General features: G+C 44.2%; 1 protein-coding gene across 3 annotated transcripts in view; it reads right to left on the reverse strand.

The window, feature by feature from the left end:
• Positions 1-22,129, reverse strand: part of GDPD1 (glycerophosphodiester phosphodiesterase domain containing 1) — a 31,309-nt gene extending 9,180 nt beyond the window's left edge. The window contains exons 1-8 of one of the 3 annotated variants that reach the window (XM_088657533.1): positions 21,985-22,129; positions 21,794-21,940; positions 10,155-10,197; positions 3,135-3,270; positions 1,508-1,553; positions 1,071-1,189; positions 707-796; positions 193-326 (exon numbers count right to left, since the gene is read on the reverse strand). In XM_088657533.1, coding sequence (XP_088513659.1) covers positions 193-326; positions 707-796; positions 1,071-1,189; positions 1,508-1,553; positions 3,135-3,270; positions 10,155-10,197; positions 21,794-21,940; positions 21,985-22,114 — 845 coding nt within the window. In that variant the 5' untranslated portion in view covers positions 22,115-22,129. Of the gene's footprint in view, positions 1-192; positions 327-706; positions 797-1,070; positions 1,190-1,507; positions 1,554-3,134; positions 3,271-10,154; positions 10,198-21,760 lie in introns of all 3 variants that reach the window. The other 2 variants (XM_035140108.3, XM_088657532.1) reach the window with 2 other exon arrangements.

Below are 22,129 nucleotides of genomic sequence, written 5' to 3' on the forward strand. Positions count from 1 at the left end.
TTGCCTTTTCTCTAAACTAAAAAGTCCCAAACTCCACAACCTTTTCTTCAGAGTAGGCAATACTGGCTTACAGAAGACAAATCATTTGACCTGTTTTAAGGCAGCTTCCTTCTGTTTCTGCGAAAGCTTTGAGGAACCAGGTGAGCTTGGCCCCGCTGTGCCGCTAGCACCACTGCAAAACAAGCAACTTACTTGAGAATGATTGAAGGCATAGGAATCTCCAGGAACTCCTCCAGGATGGGAAAGAAAGGCAGAAGGCCAGTATAGAACAGGCCGAGGAGGAGCAGGACACGTCGCAAGCAGAAGAGGATAGGGATGTGGGCATTCTGGAGAAATAGAAAGTGAGAGATAAAATAAGGCACAAACACAGCAAGATTAATGCACAACTAAGGCCAGTTCGTTTGGCGCATATACAACCCAACCTTTACCACACGGCCCCAAGGGGGAGGGGACATGTATAGTATTAAAAGCTGCTAGAGCATCTGCTAGTCCTAGTTTTAAATCCCCTTTCAGCCACGGATTTCAGTGGGCGATCTTGGGGCACTCACAATCTCTCTCAGCCCACCCTACCCTCACAGGGTTGTTGTGAGGATAAAATGCAAGGGGCGGGGGGGGGGAGGAATAACTCTGTACATGGCCCTGAGGAAGGACAGGAGAAAAGCATTGACAGGAGAAAGTTTATCAGGATGAAATGCTGGACACTTACCTCTTTGTGACACTTTTCAACTATCTCATGACTGACGTTGCCCCAAACCGTCAGATGTTCTCGCTTGTAAAGGCTCACCAACTCTGAGACCTGAGATCAATATGAACACAGAGGGGCTGCTGTTTGTTTTTGGCAGTTACACAATGGGGAAGAGTTTCTTTAATGTTATTTCTCAGTCCTCAAGTCATTGTTTATTATTTCTCTAGATGAGGGTTTCCCAAACTTGGGTCTCCAGCTGTTACTGGACTACAACTCCCACCATCCCTAGCTAGCAGGACCAGTGGTGAATGTTCTCCCAGTTTGATGAAATACACAAATGGGCTTTTGAGAGGAACCAGACTGGGGTGGGGTGGGGGGGTCTCACCTTTCTAATCAGTACGTCATTGTTCACTTTGATGTCTATGTTGACAGGAGTGTGGGGGAAGTCCTCAAATACCTCTTTCAGGAGAGGGATGCGCTTGTCTTCACCTTCACAATGGCACTCTGATGGACACAAGCAGAATGTGGTTGCTGCTGGGGACACCCGCAAGCTGCCCTCATTTGTAACGGGGAGAGCTAGAGTTGTTTCACATGTTACATGGCAACAAAGCTGATTTGGTGCTGGGTAAACGTATGAAGCTGCTGTCACACCACCGGGTCCACCCAGCTCAGCATTGCCTACACTGGCTGGCAGCAACTTCCAATGACAGAAAGTTCAGGATAAAGAAACCCAACAATGCCATGAACAACAACAACAACAACAACAACAACAACAACAACAACAACAACAATTCAGAAGTGGTAAGGTCTTCCAAATATTACCTTTCTGGAATGTCACATCCAATCTGCAGAGGTAGGGTGGGAGTTCCTTTAAATAAATAAAAAAGACATGGATGCATTAACTCCACACAGATGCCGATTTACACAAACTGATTGAGCATCATCATCATCCAGAGACAGCCTTGTTTCAACCTCTCAGACCTTACACATCAGGCGCTCTGGAAAGAAATATCTAGAGAAGAGTTGTCTGGAATTTATTTTTAAGTCACAGGAACAAGAGTAATCTTTGCAGAGAAAGAACGTTTGGTCTTATTGTGAAGGAAGTAAACGAGGGGGGAATGTTATTAAACATACACAAACAAATTTGCAGAGGAAGATTAGGCTAGAAATTGACTTTTAAATAGAAGAACTAATCAAATACAGTGCTTTTTTCCTAGAGGGAGAGCTACCGGAGTGGGATGGAGGCTTGCTCAGCTGAGTGCTGGGAGCCCTCCGCGCCTCAGCTGACCAGCTTAAGAGGAAGCACAACAGAAAGATCCTGAAACAAGGAGACCACTGCAGAGCATCCAAGGGAGGAAAGAAATACCAGTGTTACCATTATGGAGCTCCAGAAAAAACATACAATCCATTTTCACCACTGAAGGAATCCCACCTTTGCTTTCCCATTAAATCAGGGGTAGGGAACCTTTTGTAGCCTAAGGGAACCTTCCAAGGACCACCATGCCAACTGGTGGTGCAGCCAGAGGCAAAAGTGAGCAGAACAACTAACACAGATCTTGCTTATGTACAGTAGGCTAGTTTTCTACACACATTTTCACACACCCCTCTGTACGCTCCATCCAGAAAAGCAAGAGGCATGATCAACCTTGCAGCCAGGCAAAAATATTTGTGGTACAGAGCAGGGCCAGGGAAGGGGTATGGAAAGTTCAGAAGGCTAGACAGAGGCAGCTAGAGGGTCACATTTGACCCCTGGGCCAGAGGTTCCCCGCCACTGTGTTGCATTTTATAATATCAGAGCCTGATGTGAGTTTTTCAAATGGGCATGTCCATTACCAGCCTTCTTAGCTACTTCAGCGAGCTGCAAGCCTCAGCAGGGGAGATCTGCAGGACTGTGGATGTGACCTTCTGCACTGTTTTTCTATATTTAGAATACTTAAAGCACATTATTAACTGTTTTCTAAGTCTTACAGACAGCCTTCTAGACCTTTTGTACTATGAGTCCCATGATTTGTATGCAAACAGCATCGAGTTATGCCGTCAATTTAGCAACATATACAGTGGTACCTCGCTTAACAAACAAACGCCCCTGTAAGACGAAATTTTCGCTTAAGGAAAGGATTTTTCTAGCGGAGGTTGCCTCGCTAGACGAATTCGTTTTACGAAAAATTCATCTAGCAAAGGGCGGTTCCCCATAGGAATGCATTGAAATTCAATTAAATGTTGTTCCTATGGGCAATTTTTTAAAATAAAATCAATGCATTCCTATGGGATTCGCTAGACGAATTTTTCGTTATAAGAATAGACCCGTGGAACGAATTAAATTCGTCTAGTGAGGCACCACTGTAAATCATGTAAACAAACCAACCCCAAACTGCAAGGAGTTGGAGTCTGATGACCTATGGAGTGCATAAGCAGTGGAGGAAAGAAGAGGGTGCTTATTTCAACTTACCGAGTATTCGAGGTCTGATATATTGACATCAACCCCGGTCGACCGTTTCAGATTCTCGTCATGAGACACGACAACTTGCTCATCCTTCGTCAAGTGGCAGTCAAGTTCCAGCATATCGGTTCCAACGTCAACTGCACTGAAGGCAGAAAGCAAATTTGAGCTTCTTTATTTTTGAGGGGGGGTGTGGCAGCATGGAGAGAAGTGTCCCAAACCTTAAAAAAAAATATGCAGCTTAGGTTTCAGTCCATGTCGCCTGCCGTTCTGAGGGCAGAACAGAGCTCCAGCCAGACTGGAACAGGAACCCTGAGGTCCCATTCAGGCCTGACAGGCAAGGGAGGCATTTCAGGAGAGGCGAGATAAAGATAAATATCTCCTTTCTCTCCCTGCCCCCCTTCTCTATGCTATATAACCCTACAAGTCTTGCAGAGTGTAATGTGAGCATTCTGTTGCTATATACTGCACAAGTGCTACCAGAGAGCAGGAAATAAGTCCTTTCCTTTCTCCTTATAAACCACAGTGGAGGGAGCTTTTCAGCCTCAAAATGTGCACCTGCACAAATTTAGGCCACCTGTACAAATTGAATGTTTAGATAGACACAGATGGGTGATTGATTATTTGTACCCCACCCATCTGAATGGGTTACCCCAGCCACTCTGGGGGGCTTGCAACAAATATAAAACCATAATAAAACATTAAATACAAAAAAAAAACAACTTCCCTAAACCCGGAAACTGCCTCAGTTCTCTAGACATCTGCATAACCCAGGGGTTGTCAGCGAGACACCCATGGGTGCAGTGGTGCCTGCAAAGCCTCTAAGCCTCCCACCCACTGTCCCCTCAATCATGATGTGGTGAGGGCCGCTACCTTTTCCTCCCTCAAAAAGTACATGGAGCTGAAAGAGGCTGAGAGAGTGACGCTCTTTCCCACTTCCTCTCTCACCTCTACGTTCTTTTCCAGGGTCTGTTTAATTCCACTGGATCTCACTTTTACCCAGATCCCTTGAGCGCATGCTCCCCTTGTAGCAGGGGGCTGTTCCAGGGCTAGAGAAATAGCCAGAGGGGGTGATGCCTACAGCACTTGCTTATAAATTCCAGATCTGGCTGAAAATGTCATTGAGCCCTGGCTTAGCACATCATGGGACATTTTTTATTTAGGCTGTGGTACTTCTTTCTGCCACCAGGGGCCACAGTAACCTAACTTTTTATCCATTGTTCTCCAACAGTCCAGTGCATTAGAATTAATTCAGCTGAGAGTATTTCTCTCTCTGTTTGTGGCCTGTGAATGATGTAGGATCTGCAATGCAGCGGGCTGATGTTGTATGAAACCCAAGTTGCTCCTCCAGCCTCTCCAGAAACCCTGCTGATTCTGCCACATTTTTTTTAAAAAAAATGCTTTCGGTGGGTGGATTTTAACATAATGACACACACTTTGAGATTTCTGACAATTCTGAAAGATAGAGAATAGCAGAATGCTTTTTTTCACACCAGCCTCAGAATTAGTAGGAAAATGTGATGCACCAATCGCTACTGACCATTTACATACTGGTTCTTCAAGGACTTGAAACTAGGGTTTTGAATAGTTTATTTTCCACCTATAAATAAGGTATACAAGATGCACTGCTTGGCGTTAGTGAACAGGAGTGCTAGATCTAGGCTAAATCCCTCCTTGCTGGGTGACCCTAAGGCAGTCAGTATCTTCCTGTTCAACCTAGCCTACGCCACAGGGCTGCTGTGAGGATGTATGGGGATAAACCCCAAGCACACAACTCTGAGCTGCTTAGAAGGCGGGATAAAAGTGCAAGAAAAAGCTAAAAGGATCAATGCGCTGGCTAGCTTGCTGAAATCAGACCCGAACACACTTGGTATGATAGAGCTGTTTTTAAAAATGCTGACAAACCTTTCTTTTTTTAAAAAAATGCTGCTAAACCACTCCGGTAACCAGTGTGGTGTAGTGGCTGATAAGCATCAACACTACACGTTCTTCCCATATCAGATAAAATATACAAACGGGAAACTTTGCATCCTGGAATCTTGTCTTCATTCAAGGCACTGTGTTTGTGCAAAACATCCGAGTGACCAAAGTCTCCATTTCGTTTCCCATAGGCCCCAATAAAGGCACTAATGAGCTCCTGCCGTAAAGGGAACACTGAAGCCACCCAGCCCAAGTAGACGACAGCTCCCTTGACTGTCTTGGTTGCGTGCTTAATTAAACGAAGTTGCTGTGTAATGTTAAACACTTGCATTCGTGGCAACAAACACAACACAAGAACACTATGGAAGACTCTAAAGGCTTATCTCGGGTGGTGGCTTCGCAGGGAGCATATTCTGATTTGAACGAAGGCTGAAGAGTCACCAAAATTGGTTCTGTGCTGCGGAATCCCTAGAGGTAGAAAGTAATAAAGAATATTCTTCGCAGTTTCATCTATGAGGTTCAGGGACACAGATCCAGTGACAGCAACCTCCTTCTCCAAGGAAGAACAGACCCAAAGAAAAGGGAACACAGCTGCTCTTGCATGTGAGAAAAGTGCACGTTAAAACCACAAAAAGCCTTGCGGCACCTTAAGGGCTAACAAATTTATTATGGCATAATCTTTTGTGGGCCCACAATCCATTGAGTGTAATCCTGAGTTGGCAAGCCAGTGTGGTGCAGTGGCTCGAGTGTTGGTCACTGGGTGACCTTGGGCCAGTCACTGCCTCTCAGCCTAACCTACCTCACAGGGTTGTTGTGGGGATTAAATGAGAGGGAAAATCAGGTACACCACCTTGAGCTTTTTTGGGGAAAAGGTGGCCTGCAAATGCAACTAATACTACTAATACTAATAAATGCATTAGGCAGGAAGAGGGGATTGTAGAGTTCAGAGGGAACTGAAATGCCAAAAGGAATAGCCAACAAGTTTACCAAAAGCAAGAGAGTTGGCAAGCAATTAGCAAGGCACATCCTGACACTTCATTATTTATATAAAGCCAATCTTCACCACAATCTTTATGAAATCTGAAGAACCTCCCTCCGAGGTCTGCTTTAGCGGAGCTAAGGAAGAGAAGAGGGGAAACTTTGTTGTGTTAAAACCATCACGTTTAGCTGCCATGGAGATTAGAATTGCCTGTGGCCCTTTTCAACAACCTTGTTCAAGCTAGGAAAATTCTGACAATGCCTAGCACTTTGGAAGAAAGTGTACTAGCTGTGATAATACTACTAAGTACAAAGAAAAACTTTAAAAACTTGAATCAATTCCTGGGTTATAATCACAACTCCCTCACAAAGAATCGTGCATGTGTGGTTCCTTCTGGTTCCCTACTGAGAAATCTGTAGTAATTTGCCATTTTGCAAAGAGGAAATGGATGTGGGGGAGGGGGGGAGGCAACTCCAACATGATATTCTGAAATTACTGTAATGCTGAAATCCACAGCCCACACATTTCAAGGTAGTCTTGAAGTAATACCTACCGGTAGCAACTTTAATGAATTTACTGGAGAGTGTGTAGGTTGCAAAACAGCCCTGGGACTTCTAGCAGTTAAGAGCCATGCACCTGAGCCATGAGGGATGACCAACAGGAACGTCAAGGATCCAGATGGCCCATAAGATATCCTGGACTCAAGTTATTATGGGCCTTGTAAATTAATGCAGTCAAACCTCGGTTTTCGCACATCTCAGCTGCAGAACGTTTCAATAGCCGAACACCGGAAACCGGAAGTCAATGCTTCAGTTTTCGAACGTGCCTTGGAAGTCGAATGGCATCCAAGGCAAGTTTCTCATTTTTCACCCATTGAACTTGCTGACAGCCCTTTGATCCTCGGTTTTCAAACATTTCGGAAGTTGAATGGACTTCTGGAACGGATTACGTTCGAAAACCGAGGTTCCACTATACAAGGACACTGAATCTGACCTGGCAACATATGGGCAGTTTGTGCAAGTTTTTAATCACTGGAGTTTATTTCCATCCTGTTTTTCCTCCAATGGTAAAGTAAAGGACCCCTGGGCGGTTAAGACCAGTCAAAGGCAACTATGGGGTGCAGTGCTAATCTTGCTTTTCAGGCCAAGGGAGAAGGCGTTTGTCCAGACAGCTTTCCAGGTCATGTTTAGGGAGGGTTTTAATGTTTAATAGATCACTGTGTTTTATTTTTCTGTTGGAAGCCGCCCAGAGTAGCTGGGGAAACCCAGCCAGATGGGCGGGATATAAATAAATTATTATTATTATTATTATTATTATTACTATTATTATTATTGTTATTATTATTATGTGGCCAGCATGACTAAACTGCTACTGGCATACAGAGGACCGTGACGAGTCCCAGAGCTCACAGAAACGCCATTTACCTTCCCGCCGCAGTGGTACCTATTTATCTACTTGCACTGGTAAGCTTTTGAACTGCTAGGTTGGCAGAAGCTAGGACAGAGCAATGGAAGCTCACCCTGTAGTGTGGATTCGAACTGCTGACGCTCTGATCGGCAAGCCCAAGAGGCTTAGTGGTTTAGACCACAGTGCCATCCACATCCCAATGAGTTCCAGGTGGCATATATATTCACCCTCCCCCCATATTCTCCTTACAACAACCCTGTGAGGTAGGCTAGGCTGAGCTTGACTGACTGTCCCAAGGTCACCCAGTGAGTGAGGATTTGAACCCTGGTCACCCAAGTCTTAGTGCAGCACTCTAACCACTGCACCACCCTGGACTGCCAACTCAGGATTGTTGTTGTTGGCATCCGTCTGTCTTGGGAGACAATGGAAAAGTGTGCCTTCAGGGGTGAAGTCAAACCGCTGGAGAGTTACAGCGCCTGCTGTGGCTGTGTAGAGACTGATATGGGAGAGACATGTTTATCTGCAGGTTTAACTACGTCTGGTTTTGCTGCTACAGGTGTATCATGGCAATTCAGGATTACACTTAATGCTGAAGGTGACTATGGCCCGCTGAGCTTATGCCACAATATATTTGCTAGCCTTCAAGCTTCCACAAGACCCATTGTGGTTCCAAATGCTTAATTTCAGTACACCTTTTTCACATGTGATAACTGAATGTGTTTGCTTTTCATGGCGTCTGTTCTTTTTGGCAAAAAGAGGTTATAATCCCTGGAGATGTGCACCTGAGTCCCTGATCCACATAGACAAATATTTTTTATCACTTCATACCTCTAGGGATTCCACATCACAGAGCCAATTCTGCTGATTCTTCAGCCCTTGCTCAAATCAAACATACACCACACTGATTTGCTGGCAGTACTCTGTCCCCATCATCTGTCTAGTCTAGTATGTGCTATAGAACATATGCAGTCTGTGTGCCCTGTGTGTTTTGCCTCTAAAAGCATTGGGATATTAGGCAACCATCAGCCCAGTACTAGGGAGAGGGCTGGTTGCCACACAGGTCTGACTCTGGCACATTCAAGCCTGCATGGATCACTTTCCCCTGCCCCAGACTGCAGCCACTTGTGGCATCTCTGTTGAAAGGCTGGGTGTCCTCTTACTAAAAGGTTAATTAATCCAGGGATATTGTCTATGAAATACAAGCTTTGACATTCACCCACCCACCCTGGATTTCTTTTGTTTCAGAAGCCACAGCTCTCAGTGGCAAATAGGAAATACATTGACCTTTACTTCTCTGTGACCCTTGCAACAGACTGTAAGGAACATCTGATAACTTTAGCCCACTGAACAGGTGCCTCTTCTCACTGCCCTCTGCTGTAACTTTTTTCCAATGTGTATCCATGTGGCAAGGAGGCTCACGTAGGAAAGCTTTTAAAGAACACGGCAAACTTCTGCACGGCATTCCCAGCCTCAAGGCCAAGAAGTAACACAAACGTATTAAACTATCTAACTTTCACAACAGTGACCTTCTGTGTTCAGGGCTTCAGCTTTGTTGAAAAGCCAGCACTGGAAGGCAGTTTTATGTTTTGGTTTGAAGGTAACAGAAACTTTTCTCCTGGGTTCTACTCTCAAATGTTATTCTTAAGCAAGCAACCTTGGGCAAGCCACAACTTGCACATCAGTATTGCCTCCACCACATACTACTTTCCAAAATATTAAGAGAAAATCCATTGGCTGGAATTCAATTAATGTGTTCCATTGATGCAAAGGTTCGTGTTTGTGCAACTGGTCTTCCTCTCTCCCTGCATGAACTCTAAATCTGTTCTAGGGGTTCCTAGATTTACAGCTATTACTTTTTTGGGGGAGGGCCATCCCACTACAGATGGAAGCTGGTGAGGAAAGCAAGAGAATCCTCTCTCTCATCTGTTTTGATTGTGGAAGGAAGGAGACACCTTGACAACACAGAGCCCACAAGACATCTGTCTGCCACTACAAAAGTGAAAAGATATCTTGGAAGGAAGGTGGGGAGTTGAAAGGAGAAGCCTCTCCTTCTCCAGCTTAGACCTGCCTCCCTGACCTGGAAAAGCCAACCCCACCCCACGTGCTGGATGGCTTCCTTTCTCAAGAGGAGTTAATAGAAGTTAACAGGAGGGAGGATGACATTATGTCCTCTGCAAACAGCAGCTCTTGTTTATACATGAAAGGAAACGCTAAAGTATTTCAGACACACAGACCCTTCAAAGGACACCGAATGCATGCAGGGAATGTGGAATGCCACCTGCAGGAAATGAGGAATGCCACCCACATCACTGTAGCTCAGGGAAAGGACAAATGAATAAGCCTACTGCTTAACCTGAACATTTTTGTTGAGATAATTTATAAGCAAGACAAGAGCCTCAGGGGGTCTCCGCTGTAGCTCTGAAACACTGGATCGGATTGGACTGAAGCTAATCCAAGTGCTATTGTCCAAGAACAACTGGCTGAGTAAGCAGGTCATAGAATCATAGAGCTGTAGAGTTGGATGAGTCCCTGAGGGTCATCTAGTCCAACCCCATGCAACGCAGGAATCCTGCCCACAGCCATGCCTGTGTGGACTCAAACCACCGACCTTCTGGTTAACAGCCAGGCACACTGACCCATTGTGCCACTAGAGATGCACATGTGTCAACTGTCTGTGTAAGCAAATAAGGTACTGTACTGATGATAAAGATTGTGATACTCACTGGCGAAATGCTGCCATGGTATTTTCCAGATTCTCTCCAGCCCCTGTAGGGGAAAAAAGCATTTTAAAGGAAATAGCAACCACTTGGCTTGTAATCATGGCTGCATGTTTTAAGAGCTACAAGGGAGCTAGGTGAATTTTGTGAATTCAAAAACTACTAAACAGGAACACTTTGCAACTGTTTTGAAGATGCTACTCTTTTAGTGGCTGGATTGTTTCATTGTGCATTTTGAGGTTTGTACTGAATGGATGTTTGTATTTTAATGCTTGTGGAACAGGTCTTCATATTTTGCAAACCACAGAAAGCCTGTTTTGGCATCAAGTGGCATATAAAATAATAAAATAATATTTTAAAGACATTTCATGAATTTTATGGTTTGCTTGGCTCACTCACCGAAATAGTGCCTAGTTTCACCTCACAGGAATATATATATATATATATATATATATATATATATATATATATATATATAATGAAACAGGGATGCATAACACAGACTTAAACCCAGTGACAGAAATGGCACAACTTTAAGACAGCTGCTTCCACCTACTATTGCTAAATGGATTTAACACTGTCAAAACTGGCCAGACATCTAAGCAGCACTTGCAATGAATTCAATCGCCTATACTACTCTGTTCCAACAAAAAGTTCTTTGTCTTTCCTTCTTTATCCTGAAGGACCCAGTTTCACTGCACAGTAAGTGCCAAGCTGGGAGGCATGAGTCTAACACAGATTCTTGCCAAGGACTGCAGTAAGTGAGTGAATGTGGGTGCAAAGCTGTGTGGGGTCGATGCCAGTTTAAAGCCACTTAATATGCACTCCATGCAGCAACTCAGAACTCTTACCTCCAACATCTTGAACGTGCAATGTTTGTTAATACAACATACAGCTGTGCACCAGCTGTTTTCAATAGATATCCTAGACAAAATGTATTGCGTGCGAAACTGTCTGCAAACAGACACTGCAATAGGTTAAGGAACAGGCTTTAGCACACATTTGCCATCCCATCCTTCCTCTCAAAAAAGTCTACTCTACTGAGATATCTTCCGGCGTATGTGTCAAGCATAACCACTCTTCAGAGGCACTTGAAAAGTGGAAAAAGTACAATTTAACCATGGTCCCCTAACATTTAGAACTGTAAGGAGATTCAAAGCTTATTTACCCTCACCCACTCACTAACGCATGTGCTCACTGCCCTTCCTCCTTAAGGCTACAGTTCATAGGTCACGCTCAGCTTAAACATACCAAATGCCTGTTAAATCAGGAAGCAAATGCATCAGTTCTACCTCCTCAACAGAGAAAGAGAAAACATAAGCTACGAAGCAAGGAAATCCCATCGTAACAATCCCTGTTCTAATTCTTTAAACACTGGTGGCTGGTACCCATTGGGAACGACAGGGTGGAAGGTGTTGTTGTTTAGTCGTGTCCGACTCTTCGTGACCCCATGGACCATAGCACGCCAGGCACTCCTGTCTTGCACCACCTCCCGCAGTTTGGTCAGACTCATGTTGGTAGCTTCGAGAACACTGTCCAACCATCTCGTCCTCTGTCGTCCCCTTCTCCTTGTGCCCTCAATCTTTCCCAACATCAGGGTCTTTTCCAAGGATTCTTCTCTTCTCATGAGGTGGCCAAAGTGAAAGGTAGGGAGCCCCATATTAAGTGGCCAATTCTGGGTTTGCCACCTTCCTTCTTCCTGCTGATTCTATAAAGGCAGAACAGGGTGAGGAAGAGGAAGTCTGGGCTCATTAGAAGGAAAGGAATAAGCCAGGTACCTCTCCGTCACACCTAGGTACAGATCAACACCTGCTGAATGACAGCCTGGCACATAGATGTAAAAAGCTTTGAAGAACAGGACAAAAAGATGACAAGCACACCTGACATGATGTACTGCTTGCGGAGGGCACCATGCTGACTATCCTTGGTATATGGCATGGGAACAATTTTGTTGGACAGGGGACGTATGGATCACAGATAGGTGCATAAAAGGAAGATTATACTGCAAAATTATTTGAATGTGCATATACCTGTTTAGTATATGAAGCTAATTATATTTTATAAGCTGCCTTTGGAGGGTTTTCCCCTCAAAGGCTGGATATTCTTGTTGTTTAGTCGTGTCCGACTCTTCGTGACCCCATGGACCATAGCACGCCAGGCACTCCTGTCTTCCACTGCCTCCCGCAGCTTGGTCAAACTCATGTCCGGAGCTTCGAGAACACTGTCCAACCATCTCATCCTCTGTCATCCCCTTCTCCTTGTGCCCTCAATCTTTCCCAATATCAGGGTCTTTTCCAGGGAGTCTTCTCTTCTCATGATGTGGCCAAAGTATTGGAGCCTCAGCTTCAGGATCTGTCCTTCCAGTGAGCACTCAGGGCTGATTTCCTTAAGAATGGATAGGTTTGATCTTCTTGCAGTCCATGGGACTCTTAAGAGTCTCCTCCAGCACCATAATTCAAAAGCATCAATCCTTCGGCGATCAGCCTTCTTTATGGTCCAGCTCTCACTTCCATACATCACAACTGGGAAAACCATAGCTTTAACTAAGGCTGGATATAAATAGCTTAAATAAAAATTCATGGATTTGATGAAATGCACTCTAATCCACCTAGGTCAGGGGAAAATCTGTGTCTTCAATGCACCACCAAGGTTTCTGCTGCAACTTATTAGCATGGCCACCTGCCCACTTAGTTATTCATCTAATTACTATATTAACACATCTTGTTAAGTGGCTCAAGCACACATAAATATTACCACACTCAACTTCTACGGAACAGTCATGTTTTCCCCTTACTAATTACCATTTCTACCTTTGCCATGCTCACATAGTGCGATGGAGGAATTAGCAAAATTACAATGGAAAATAAACAGAAGACTATAAATACTTGATTGTGTAATTATGTTTTCAGCTATATGATCTGAGCGCCAGGATTAAGCAACCATTGAATCTGAGATCTGATCCACATTAAAACCCTTGGCTGGGTGTGGAGTGAGGCGAACTTCCTCTCTAATTAAAATATGGAAATCATTACTAGAAGAGGTGATGATTGCTTGTGCCTTAGATGGCTATTTTAAAATGTGTTAGTCAAACTTGGGTATTAGTACATCATAAAGCCTCCATATTCAGAGACATTATTCCTCCAATTTTTAGATGAGGGCAAGCAATAAGTGATCCTAGTCAACCGCTTTTGGAAACAGAAAGTTGGACTACAAAACACGTACTGTACCAACTACCCAACGTACTTCTGCAAGGTAAGAGACACAACTTAGCACAGTACTTCATCTATGAGATCAGTCTCCCACAACCTTTTGTGTTGCAGATGTTGTTGAACTACAACTCCCATCATGCAGGACTCCGCTTGGGCCTGGTTTGGAAGTTCCAGCTGGTGAAGAATTCGGGATACCAGGCTTCTATTTGGCTGAAAACATGTGGCACCATTGTTAAAGCACCTGCCCTATCTGTCTGTCTGCTACCAAGCCAGGCTCAAGGTCTTTGTATTAGTTTATAAAGTCCTGAACAACTTAGGTTCAGGGTACCTCAGGGATTGGCTGAACCCCTAATATCCCAGCTTGATAACTGAGATCATCTGCAAGAGTTGGAAAGGCTCAGTTGACAGCTACAAGTACAGTGGTACCTCGGGTTACAAACACTTCGGGTTACAGACTCTGCTAATCCGGAAATAGTACCTCGGGTTAATAACTTTACTTCAGGATGAGAACAGAAATCGCACGGCGGTGGTGTGGCAGGCCCCATTAGTTAAAGCGGTACCTCAGGTTAAGAACGGTTTCAGGTTAAGAACGGACCTCCGGAACAAATTAAGTTTGTATCCAAAGGTACCACTGTACCAGATTCCTTAGTATCATCAGTCCAGTGTTGTGGAATACTTTGACAACAGAGATTCAGCAGGCATTGTGTCTGCTTTTCAGCACCTGCTGCAAACTTTTCTAATGCATGCATCAAGTTTACACAGGCAATTAAGAGAACTGTACATCTTTCCATATTAGTTGGTTGATTTTTAATTTTAACATTTTCTATGGAGTTTTTTTTTACTGTGTGGTTTTATGCATAACTGTAGCAAACTACTCTTGATTTTATTTTATCAATAGTGGTATATCATTATTTTCAGAAAGAAATAAAATCTTCCCTGACTATTGGCCATGCAAAGTGAGGCTGATATGAAGGGACAGAGGCTGGGGAAGGATGCAATAAAGTAACCATTACAACCACATTGTACAAGGCTGATTATACATACTAGTACATATTCAGAGAAGAGTGCAATTTTCTACATGCCCACCCTAGTTCTACCTGCAGGGCTCAGTAGTAAGAGATAAGAAAAAATCACTTTCTCCCAGAAACCCAGAGAAGCCTGTGCCAGGTGTGTGTGTGTGTGTGAAACTGGGCTAGGTGGAAAAGAAGCACGAGGCAGATTCTTTTACAGCTCAGGGTTTCTTTGGTTCTTAGCAGCGTCTCTTAAGTCACTTTGTCACATTAGCCCTTTGTAAGAAATAAAAAGCACATGTTTGGGGAACAAACATGAACAAAGTTGGCTTTTTATTTCCACATGCCAGAGAACTGAGTTGCATCGGCCAGCTGAGGATGGAACCTGGAATCCCACATTACAAAGTGAGTTTAAGTCAGAGGGCCAGCCCAGCTTGCAGAAGATTCAGGTGCATTAGTGGCTGATCTTCTTTCCTCTATCTATGTAATTTAACTCTGATGAAATGTGACCTAGATAAGTGCCAGGCACTCTCAAGGCAAGCCTACATCGCTTTGTTATCCTGGGAAAGAAGGTCTTTAGACATGGTTCCCTAGAAGGGGAAATGTAAAAGAATGACTATACCACAATACGTGCCGCTTGGGGGCAAATCCTATGCAAGTCAATGAAAGTGTGCAGTGAGTGGTTTTTAGATCTGATCTAATTTCAACTTGGCATCTTAAACCAACTCTCAACAACCCAACATGGAAGAGAGCCGTCACTACTTATCTATGACCTGTATCTTGAGCAATTGGAGCAGCCTTATGGTTCAACATGGACAGGGGACAAAGAGCTTACTGGATCCACCACTTCAAAACACAGATACATGTAGATGCCCAATAGGGCTAATATAGTTGGTTGCCAGTTCATATCTAAGTTACAGGGAACTTAGCTAAGTTTACATAGCTAAGTTACAGGGAACCAGGCAGAGGGCCTTCTCGGTAGTGGCACCCACCCTGTGGAATGCCCTCCCACCAGAGGTCAAAGAGAACAACAATTACCAGACCTTTAGAAGGCATCTTAAGGCAGCCCTGTTTAGGGAAGCTTTTAATGTTTGATGGATTTCTGTATTTTAATGTTTTGTTGAAAGCCGCCCAGAGTGGCTGGGGGAACCCGGCCAGATGGGTGGGGTATAAATAATAATAATAATAATAATAATAATAATAATTTCCAGGCCCAATTCAAGGTGCTCACATTAGTGTTTAAAGCTCTAACTGACTTAGGCCCCAAATATATGAAAGACTGCCTCTTTCCCTACGGACCCTTTTGGATGTTAACACCAGCAGATCTTGGACATTCAATCACCCTCAGAAGTTTGGAATGGCGGTGGCCCAGAAGAGGCAACTCTAACACTGTGGAATTCCCTTCCCACAGAGGTGTGCCTGGCATTGGCCTTTGACATCTAAGACACATATTTTCGGGACTCACCCTATGCCAGTTAAGTGCAATTTGTTTTAAAGTCTTTTTAATTTTATATATTACTGACTTTTTGATTACTTGTAACCTGCCGTGGGACCTTATGGTAAAAGGGCAGGTAAAACATCAAATAAATATAAAAGCAATAACAATAATAAAACAATTCCTGATTAAACAAGCCCACTTTTCGACAGGCCAAACAAAGGTCTCATATTTGCAAGTTTGGCAGCTCTGTTACTGAACCTCCACAAGCATCTTTCATTCAAATCTACTCAATAGAAAGCATATTATGTAGCCCAAGTAAAAAAGAAAGCTCATCCACTCAGGGATGGGAGATTCAGGGCTCTGGCATAAGAGTATCTGAGAGCTCAGTTACTCATCTTCCAGAACAGTTTCTTAATGCAGGACTGTCTACTAATAATAGATGAGGAACTTCTGTGAAGGCTTGTAAACTGAGACTACTTGAAGCATTCATGTTGATGCTCAGGATGAGGCAGAGTTTGATTTCTGCATTAGATGTGAGGCAGCAAACAAGGTGGCTTTTATATGGCAGGTAACAGTACAGCCAGCAGCTAGAAAGATTAAAAGGCCTTAAAACAAGGCACATCACATTCATCAGGACAGAAGGCATTGACCCAATGCAAATAATAAAACCTCCCTTTTCTCCCTCCGCCTGCAAAGAACCAGTATCTGTGCCCAGAGAGCATTAAAAATCTAAATAATGGAAGACAAAAATGAGATTACAGTTTGATGGAGGAGCAGAGGTGAGGAAAGTGTCACTTCTTCTGTGATTACAACCAGCAAACGAACATAAGGACACAACAAGGAAAGATTTTGCAAGGGGGGCGGGGCGGGGAGAGTCTTAACCTGGCAAGTTCTAGTTATATTCCAGGTCTAGGGGATGCATGGAAGGCAGCAAGTGGAAGTACTGTATAAGCAGGTGAATGGAGCAAGGAAAAGATGACAAGGATCTTGTCATCCAGATGCCTAAAATTCTTCTGATGGTGCTGAAAAATCCTGATCATCCTTGCACGCGGCTGTACTTAAAGATCTGTACTTTAAGGGAATCCCTGCAGAAAACAGTCTTGGTCTGGCCAGCCTCTTCAGGGACAATACAAGAACCAGTTCAAACAAGGCAAGTATCCCACTTCAACTGAAGGTCACAACTTTGTTTGGCCACATCTTACTTTTGCACAAAAGGAGTGGAAGGCATTAGCTTTGCAGGATTATCTTCATGGAATGCGTTGGTGAAGGTTTACTCTTGGGAAGCTTCATCACGCAGAAAGCAGCCTCAGTTCAGAGTGCAAGGCAGGTATTAACAGCTCAGGACTGGACTGCAGGTTCTGTGATTACTTATATGCCCTCATCCATTCATTTAAAAGCTTCTGGATTAGAATTGTAGCATTGGAAGGAACTCTGAGGGTCATCTAATCCAACTCCCTGCAATGCAGGTATCTCCACTAGTTCACACATGAATTCAACCTCTGCTTAAAAACCTTCAAGGAAGGAGAGTCCACCCCCTCTTGTGGGAGTCTGTTCCACTGTCAAGCAGCTCTTACTGTCAATAAATTATTCTTGATGTTTAGTTGGGGTTTCCTTTCTTGTAACTTGGATCCATTGGTTTGGGTCCTACCCTCCAGAGCAGAAGAAAACAAGTTTGATCCATATTCCATGTGATAGCCCCTTACAATATTTGAAGATGGCTATATTTCCTCTCAGTCTCTTCTTTACCAGACTAAACATACCCAGTTGCATCAACCATTCCTCATAAGTTTGTTTCCAGGCCCATTATTATCTTGGACACCCTGCCCTGCAGACATTCCAGCTTGTAAATGTCCTTCTTAAATTGTAGTGTCTAGAACTCAACAGACTCCAAGGCAGAACGGACCGAGGCAGAACAGGACTAGTACTTCCCTTGATGGGGACACTACTGCTGATGCAGCCTAAAACAGCATTAGCTTTTTTTTGGCTGCTGCATCACTCTGCTGACTTGTGTTCAGCTTGTGGTCTATTAAGACCCCTAGATCCTGTTCATAGGTGTCCCCCATCTTATATTTGTACAGTTTGTTATTCCTTCCTAAGTGTAGAACTTTACATTTGTCCCTATTGAAATTCATTTTGTTAGTTTGGGTATGCCACACTTTGAGAACCACTGAACTTTCTGATGTTCTCCCAAACCCTTTTAAAGATGGGAACAACATTTGCCTGCCTCTGCAGGGCAGAGGTCTGGGACCTCTCCTGCTCTTCAAGAGTTCACAAAGTTTATACCGTAGACAGATGCTCTGAGATTACATCTGCAAGAGCCTTTAGTACCCTTGGGTGCTGCTCATCAGGCCCTGGAGATGAGAGTTCATTTAAAGCAGCTAGGTGTTACCAGCTCTTTTCCTATCTTGGGCTTCATGTCCCTCCTTGCATGATTGATTGTGTTATTTATTGTGTTGCATGATTTACCAGATTAGGCGCCACTTTCCTTTTGGATGAAGACAGAGGCAAACTAGAAGTTGTGCAGTTCCACCTTCTCTCTGTCACCCAATAAAGGTAAAGGTAAAGGGACCCCTGACCATGAGGTCCAGTTGCGGACAACTCTGGGGTTGCGGCGCTCAGCTCACTATGCTCCTTGACTAAGCTCCTTCTGGCGAACCAGAGCAGTGCACGGAAACGCCGTTTACCTTCCCGCCGGAGCGGTACCTATTTATCTACTTGCACTTTGACGTGCTTTTGAACTGCTAGGTTGACAGGAGCTGGGACCGAGCAACGGGAGCTCACCCCGTCACGAGGATCCGAACCGCCGACCTTCTGATGGTTTAACCCACAGCGCCACCCGCATCCCTCTGTCACCCAATAGCACAGGCTAAACAGACTAGAAAGTGAGTCAAGTGAAATCCCTTGAGGAAAGATGACATTTTAAATGCCATTGGCTGCTAAAATGACCTAGCTGTGCAATTACTAAGATAAAGTGTAGGGTTGTGAAATATACCATTAAAGGATTCAGAAACCCCTCTTGCAGAAAAGGAGCATGATGACCAACCCTTCTAAGGAGGAAATTTGGGGCCCATGTACTTGACATCCTACCTCTACTGTCAGAGGCAGTATGCTTCTGAATGTAAGTTGCTGGAAACCTTAGGAGGAGAGAATGCTATTGAACTTAGCTTCTGTTTGTGGGCTTCCCATAGGCATCTGGTTGGATACTGTGAGAACAGGATGCTGAGCTAGATGGGCTCACTTTGGCCTGATCCAAGAAGCTCATCTTATGTTCTTATTTATTATAATGCTAACGAACACATAGGTGCTGGTACCTCTTACCGTTTTATTACTTCCTTTTCAGCACATGCAGTTGATATTCAACTCTAAGGAAGCTGATATCAAATGGTGCGAGGTAACAGGTTGGGGATGGGGAAGGATAGACCTTCCTGTCATAAAGGGGTAGGGAATAACTACTGCAAGGTACATGCTCACAAAGTTATGAAGGGTCCAACACAATTTAAGCACAGGTTGCTCAATAATGGTCTGGCATGCATATGATATGTATTGTGTTTTTATACTGTAAACCCTGTGATCCTTGGATGAAGGGCAGTATAGAAATATTGTTAATAATAATAATGCCTCTCAAAAAGACAGGCACAGGATTATAGTTCATTGATTTTTTTTAAAAAGCCCTATCTCATATGAACTTGGGACAGGACCCAATTAAAAGACTTCTTTGAAAACAAAACAAAATTTTAAAACATGCTGTCCATTAGCCGCCCTGAAACCTACCTACTCCCAGCTTAACCCTGACCCTTCTGCCCTCTCAGTGCTGCTGCCTGTCTAAACAAGGCAGATTTTGCAACATCTCTAAAAAAGAGAATATTCTGAAATTGCCTATTTGAAGCTTGACAGATGGCTGACAAGAGAACAGGGCATCGGGAGGGGGATGTACAAAAAACGGAATTCAGAAGGATACAAAAAGGTGGAAGGAGTTTAGGAAGCAGACAAGTTACAGAAGGGGGAGGAGGTTGGAAAATCTAAATGATACTTCTGAAAGACACTTCTGAAATCCGAAGCAGAGAAGTGTCTGACAAAAGGGAGGGCTTGAGGAGGAAGAAAGGGGAGGAAGAATGCAAGGGATACTAGAGGAGAGGACTGCATAAAGGAGTGTGTGAGAGAACTTTAGAAAACAAAGCTGGCCAGATTTGGGGGATGTTGGAAAAGGCAGATCCTCTAAGACAGGGTCCCCAAACTAAGGCCCAGTGGCCGGCTGCGGCCCAATCACCTTCTAAATCCGGCCCCCAGATGGTCCAGGAATCAGCATGTATTTACATGAGTAGAATGTGTCCTTTTATTTAAAACACATCTCTGGGTTATTTGTGGGGCATAGGAATCCGTTCATATTTTTTTCCAATATATAGTCCGGCCCCCCACAAGATCTGAGGGATAGTGGACCGGCCCCCTGCTGAAAAAGTTTGCTGACCCCTTGCTAGGGGGAGAGAGAGGAACGAAAACTTGCCATTGTGTGGAGGAGGTGAGAAGCAGCCCTGAGAGAGCCGATGATGAAAAATAACAGTGTAACATACAAAAACAGAATATAATCTCCATTTCAACATTCAGACATTATCAACACAGTAAAATTTGCTTGCTGATGTCTGAAGAAGTGTTTTATTTTTTGGGGGGGGAGGCTAGGCACGAAAGAAAGGTAGCAATCTCTCCACCCCTTTTCTTAGGGGCGGGGGAGCGAGGAGGGGGCACAGATTTCAAGGTCAGCTTTTTTAAGAGAGGAAAAGTGAGCAAGCAAGGCCAGCATCACGGCCAATGTTCTCCCTTTCTTCTCTTTAAATTTCCACTGAAGTCCCTAGGACAATCAATTGCTTCAGCGGAGATTTTCAGGGCTGGGGTGGGGGTGTAACCTTGTACACACACACATTTTTCATCACCCCCAAGGGGGGAGGGTAAGCGGGTCTTCTCTCTCCTCTACCATATCCCCCCATTCAGTTCCTTCCTAAGAAGACTGTATTATTTTTCTCTCTCAATCTGTTGCTCCTAAAGTTCTTTGTAGCCCCCTTCCACCCCTCATCAGAAGATTTATCTCCATTTGTTGCCCCCCAAATATTTTCTCCCAACTTGTTGCCCCCAAAATGCTCTACATTCCCAATGTTATTAGAATTTTTAGGTATTATATTTTACTTATATCACCAATAACAGTTTTCTCTCCGGTTGTTGCCTCCCCGCAAAATATCTGCCCCCCACCCAAAAATCTGCACTGCCCCCAAGAACATTCATTACCAATATTATATTGTTGAATGTATACAGCTTCCCTCCCATCAATAAATAGCCATTTGGACACTTATAAATAATATTTTAAAAAATGTACTTAATCATTACAAATAGATAATAAGACAAATCCCCCTTCCCCACAAAATTATCATTATTATATTATTAAATTCATCTCATATTCCCTGGGTGACTAACAAATAACATTAAAAACAGTGCATTCGATAATTACAAATAAATAATATGCCAAGACCCTCCCCCCCCCCAATATATATGATTTTGTATTTTTTGTATATTGTTTTTCTCTGTTTATTTTATCAGTTTGTTCCCTGCTCTGGGATTGAAAATGTTCAGTTAAGAGAGAGATATAAATACTGCAGCTAATATTATTAGTAAGGCAAGACCCTACTCCCGTCCCCAATTATCATTACTGTACTGTATTGTATGATTAAATTTGCAACAGCTCCCCCCCCCATATTCTTCGGGTGACTATGGAATAACCTCAATAAAAAAAATCCGTATTTAATAATTACAAATAGTAAGGTGGGCAACCCCCCCAAAAAAACCTCTCCACCAGAGAACACCCCGCTTTTTTCTCTCTCAATTGCTACGCCCACTCCCCAAAATAAAGCTGCGCCCCTTCACACACAAAAAAAACCCTGCCTCTCGATTTGACAATATATATGCATATACATGAATACAACGACGCCCAGCGGCCGCCCTCACCGCCGCGGTGGGAGATGTGCCGGCATCGGAAGCGGTGGCGCTTGGGTCGGTGGAGCAAGCCCGGGTACTTCAGCAGCAGCGCCGAGGCGAAGACGTAGCCGCCCAGCGTGGAGAGGAGGTAGAAGATGACCGACATGGTCGCTCCTCCTCAGGCGGCCAAGGAGGAATGGAAGACGGCAGGCGCCGAGAGCTGCGGAAAAGCGGGCCCCCCTCTCTGAGTACCGCCCGCTCCCTCCTGAGCGGGGGTCTGAGGCGACCGGCCACCTCTCCCTTGTCTTTTCTCCGGACCGCCGGGGAGCTCCGCCCACTCCGGCAGCGCATGCGCCAGTCCCAGTT

This window comes from Zootoca vivipara, chromosome 14 (assembly GCF_965207765.1).
Source record: "Zootoca vivipara chromosome 14, rZooViv2.hap1.1, whole genome shotgun sequence".
NCBI classification, from domain to species: Eukaryota; Metazoa; Chordata; class Lepidosauria; order Squamata; family Lacertidae; genus Zootoca; species Zootoca vivipara.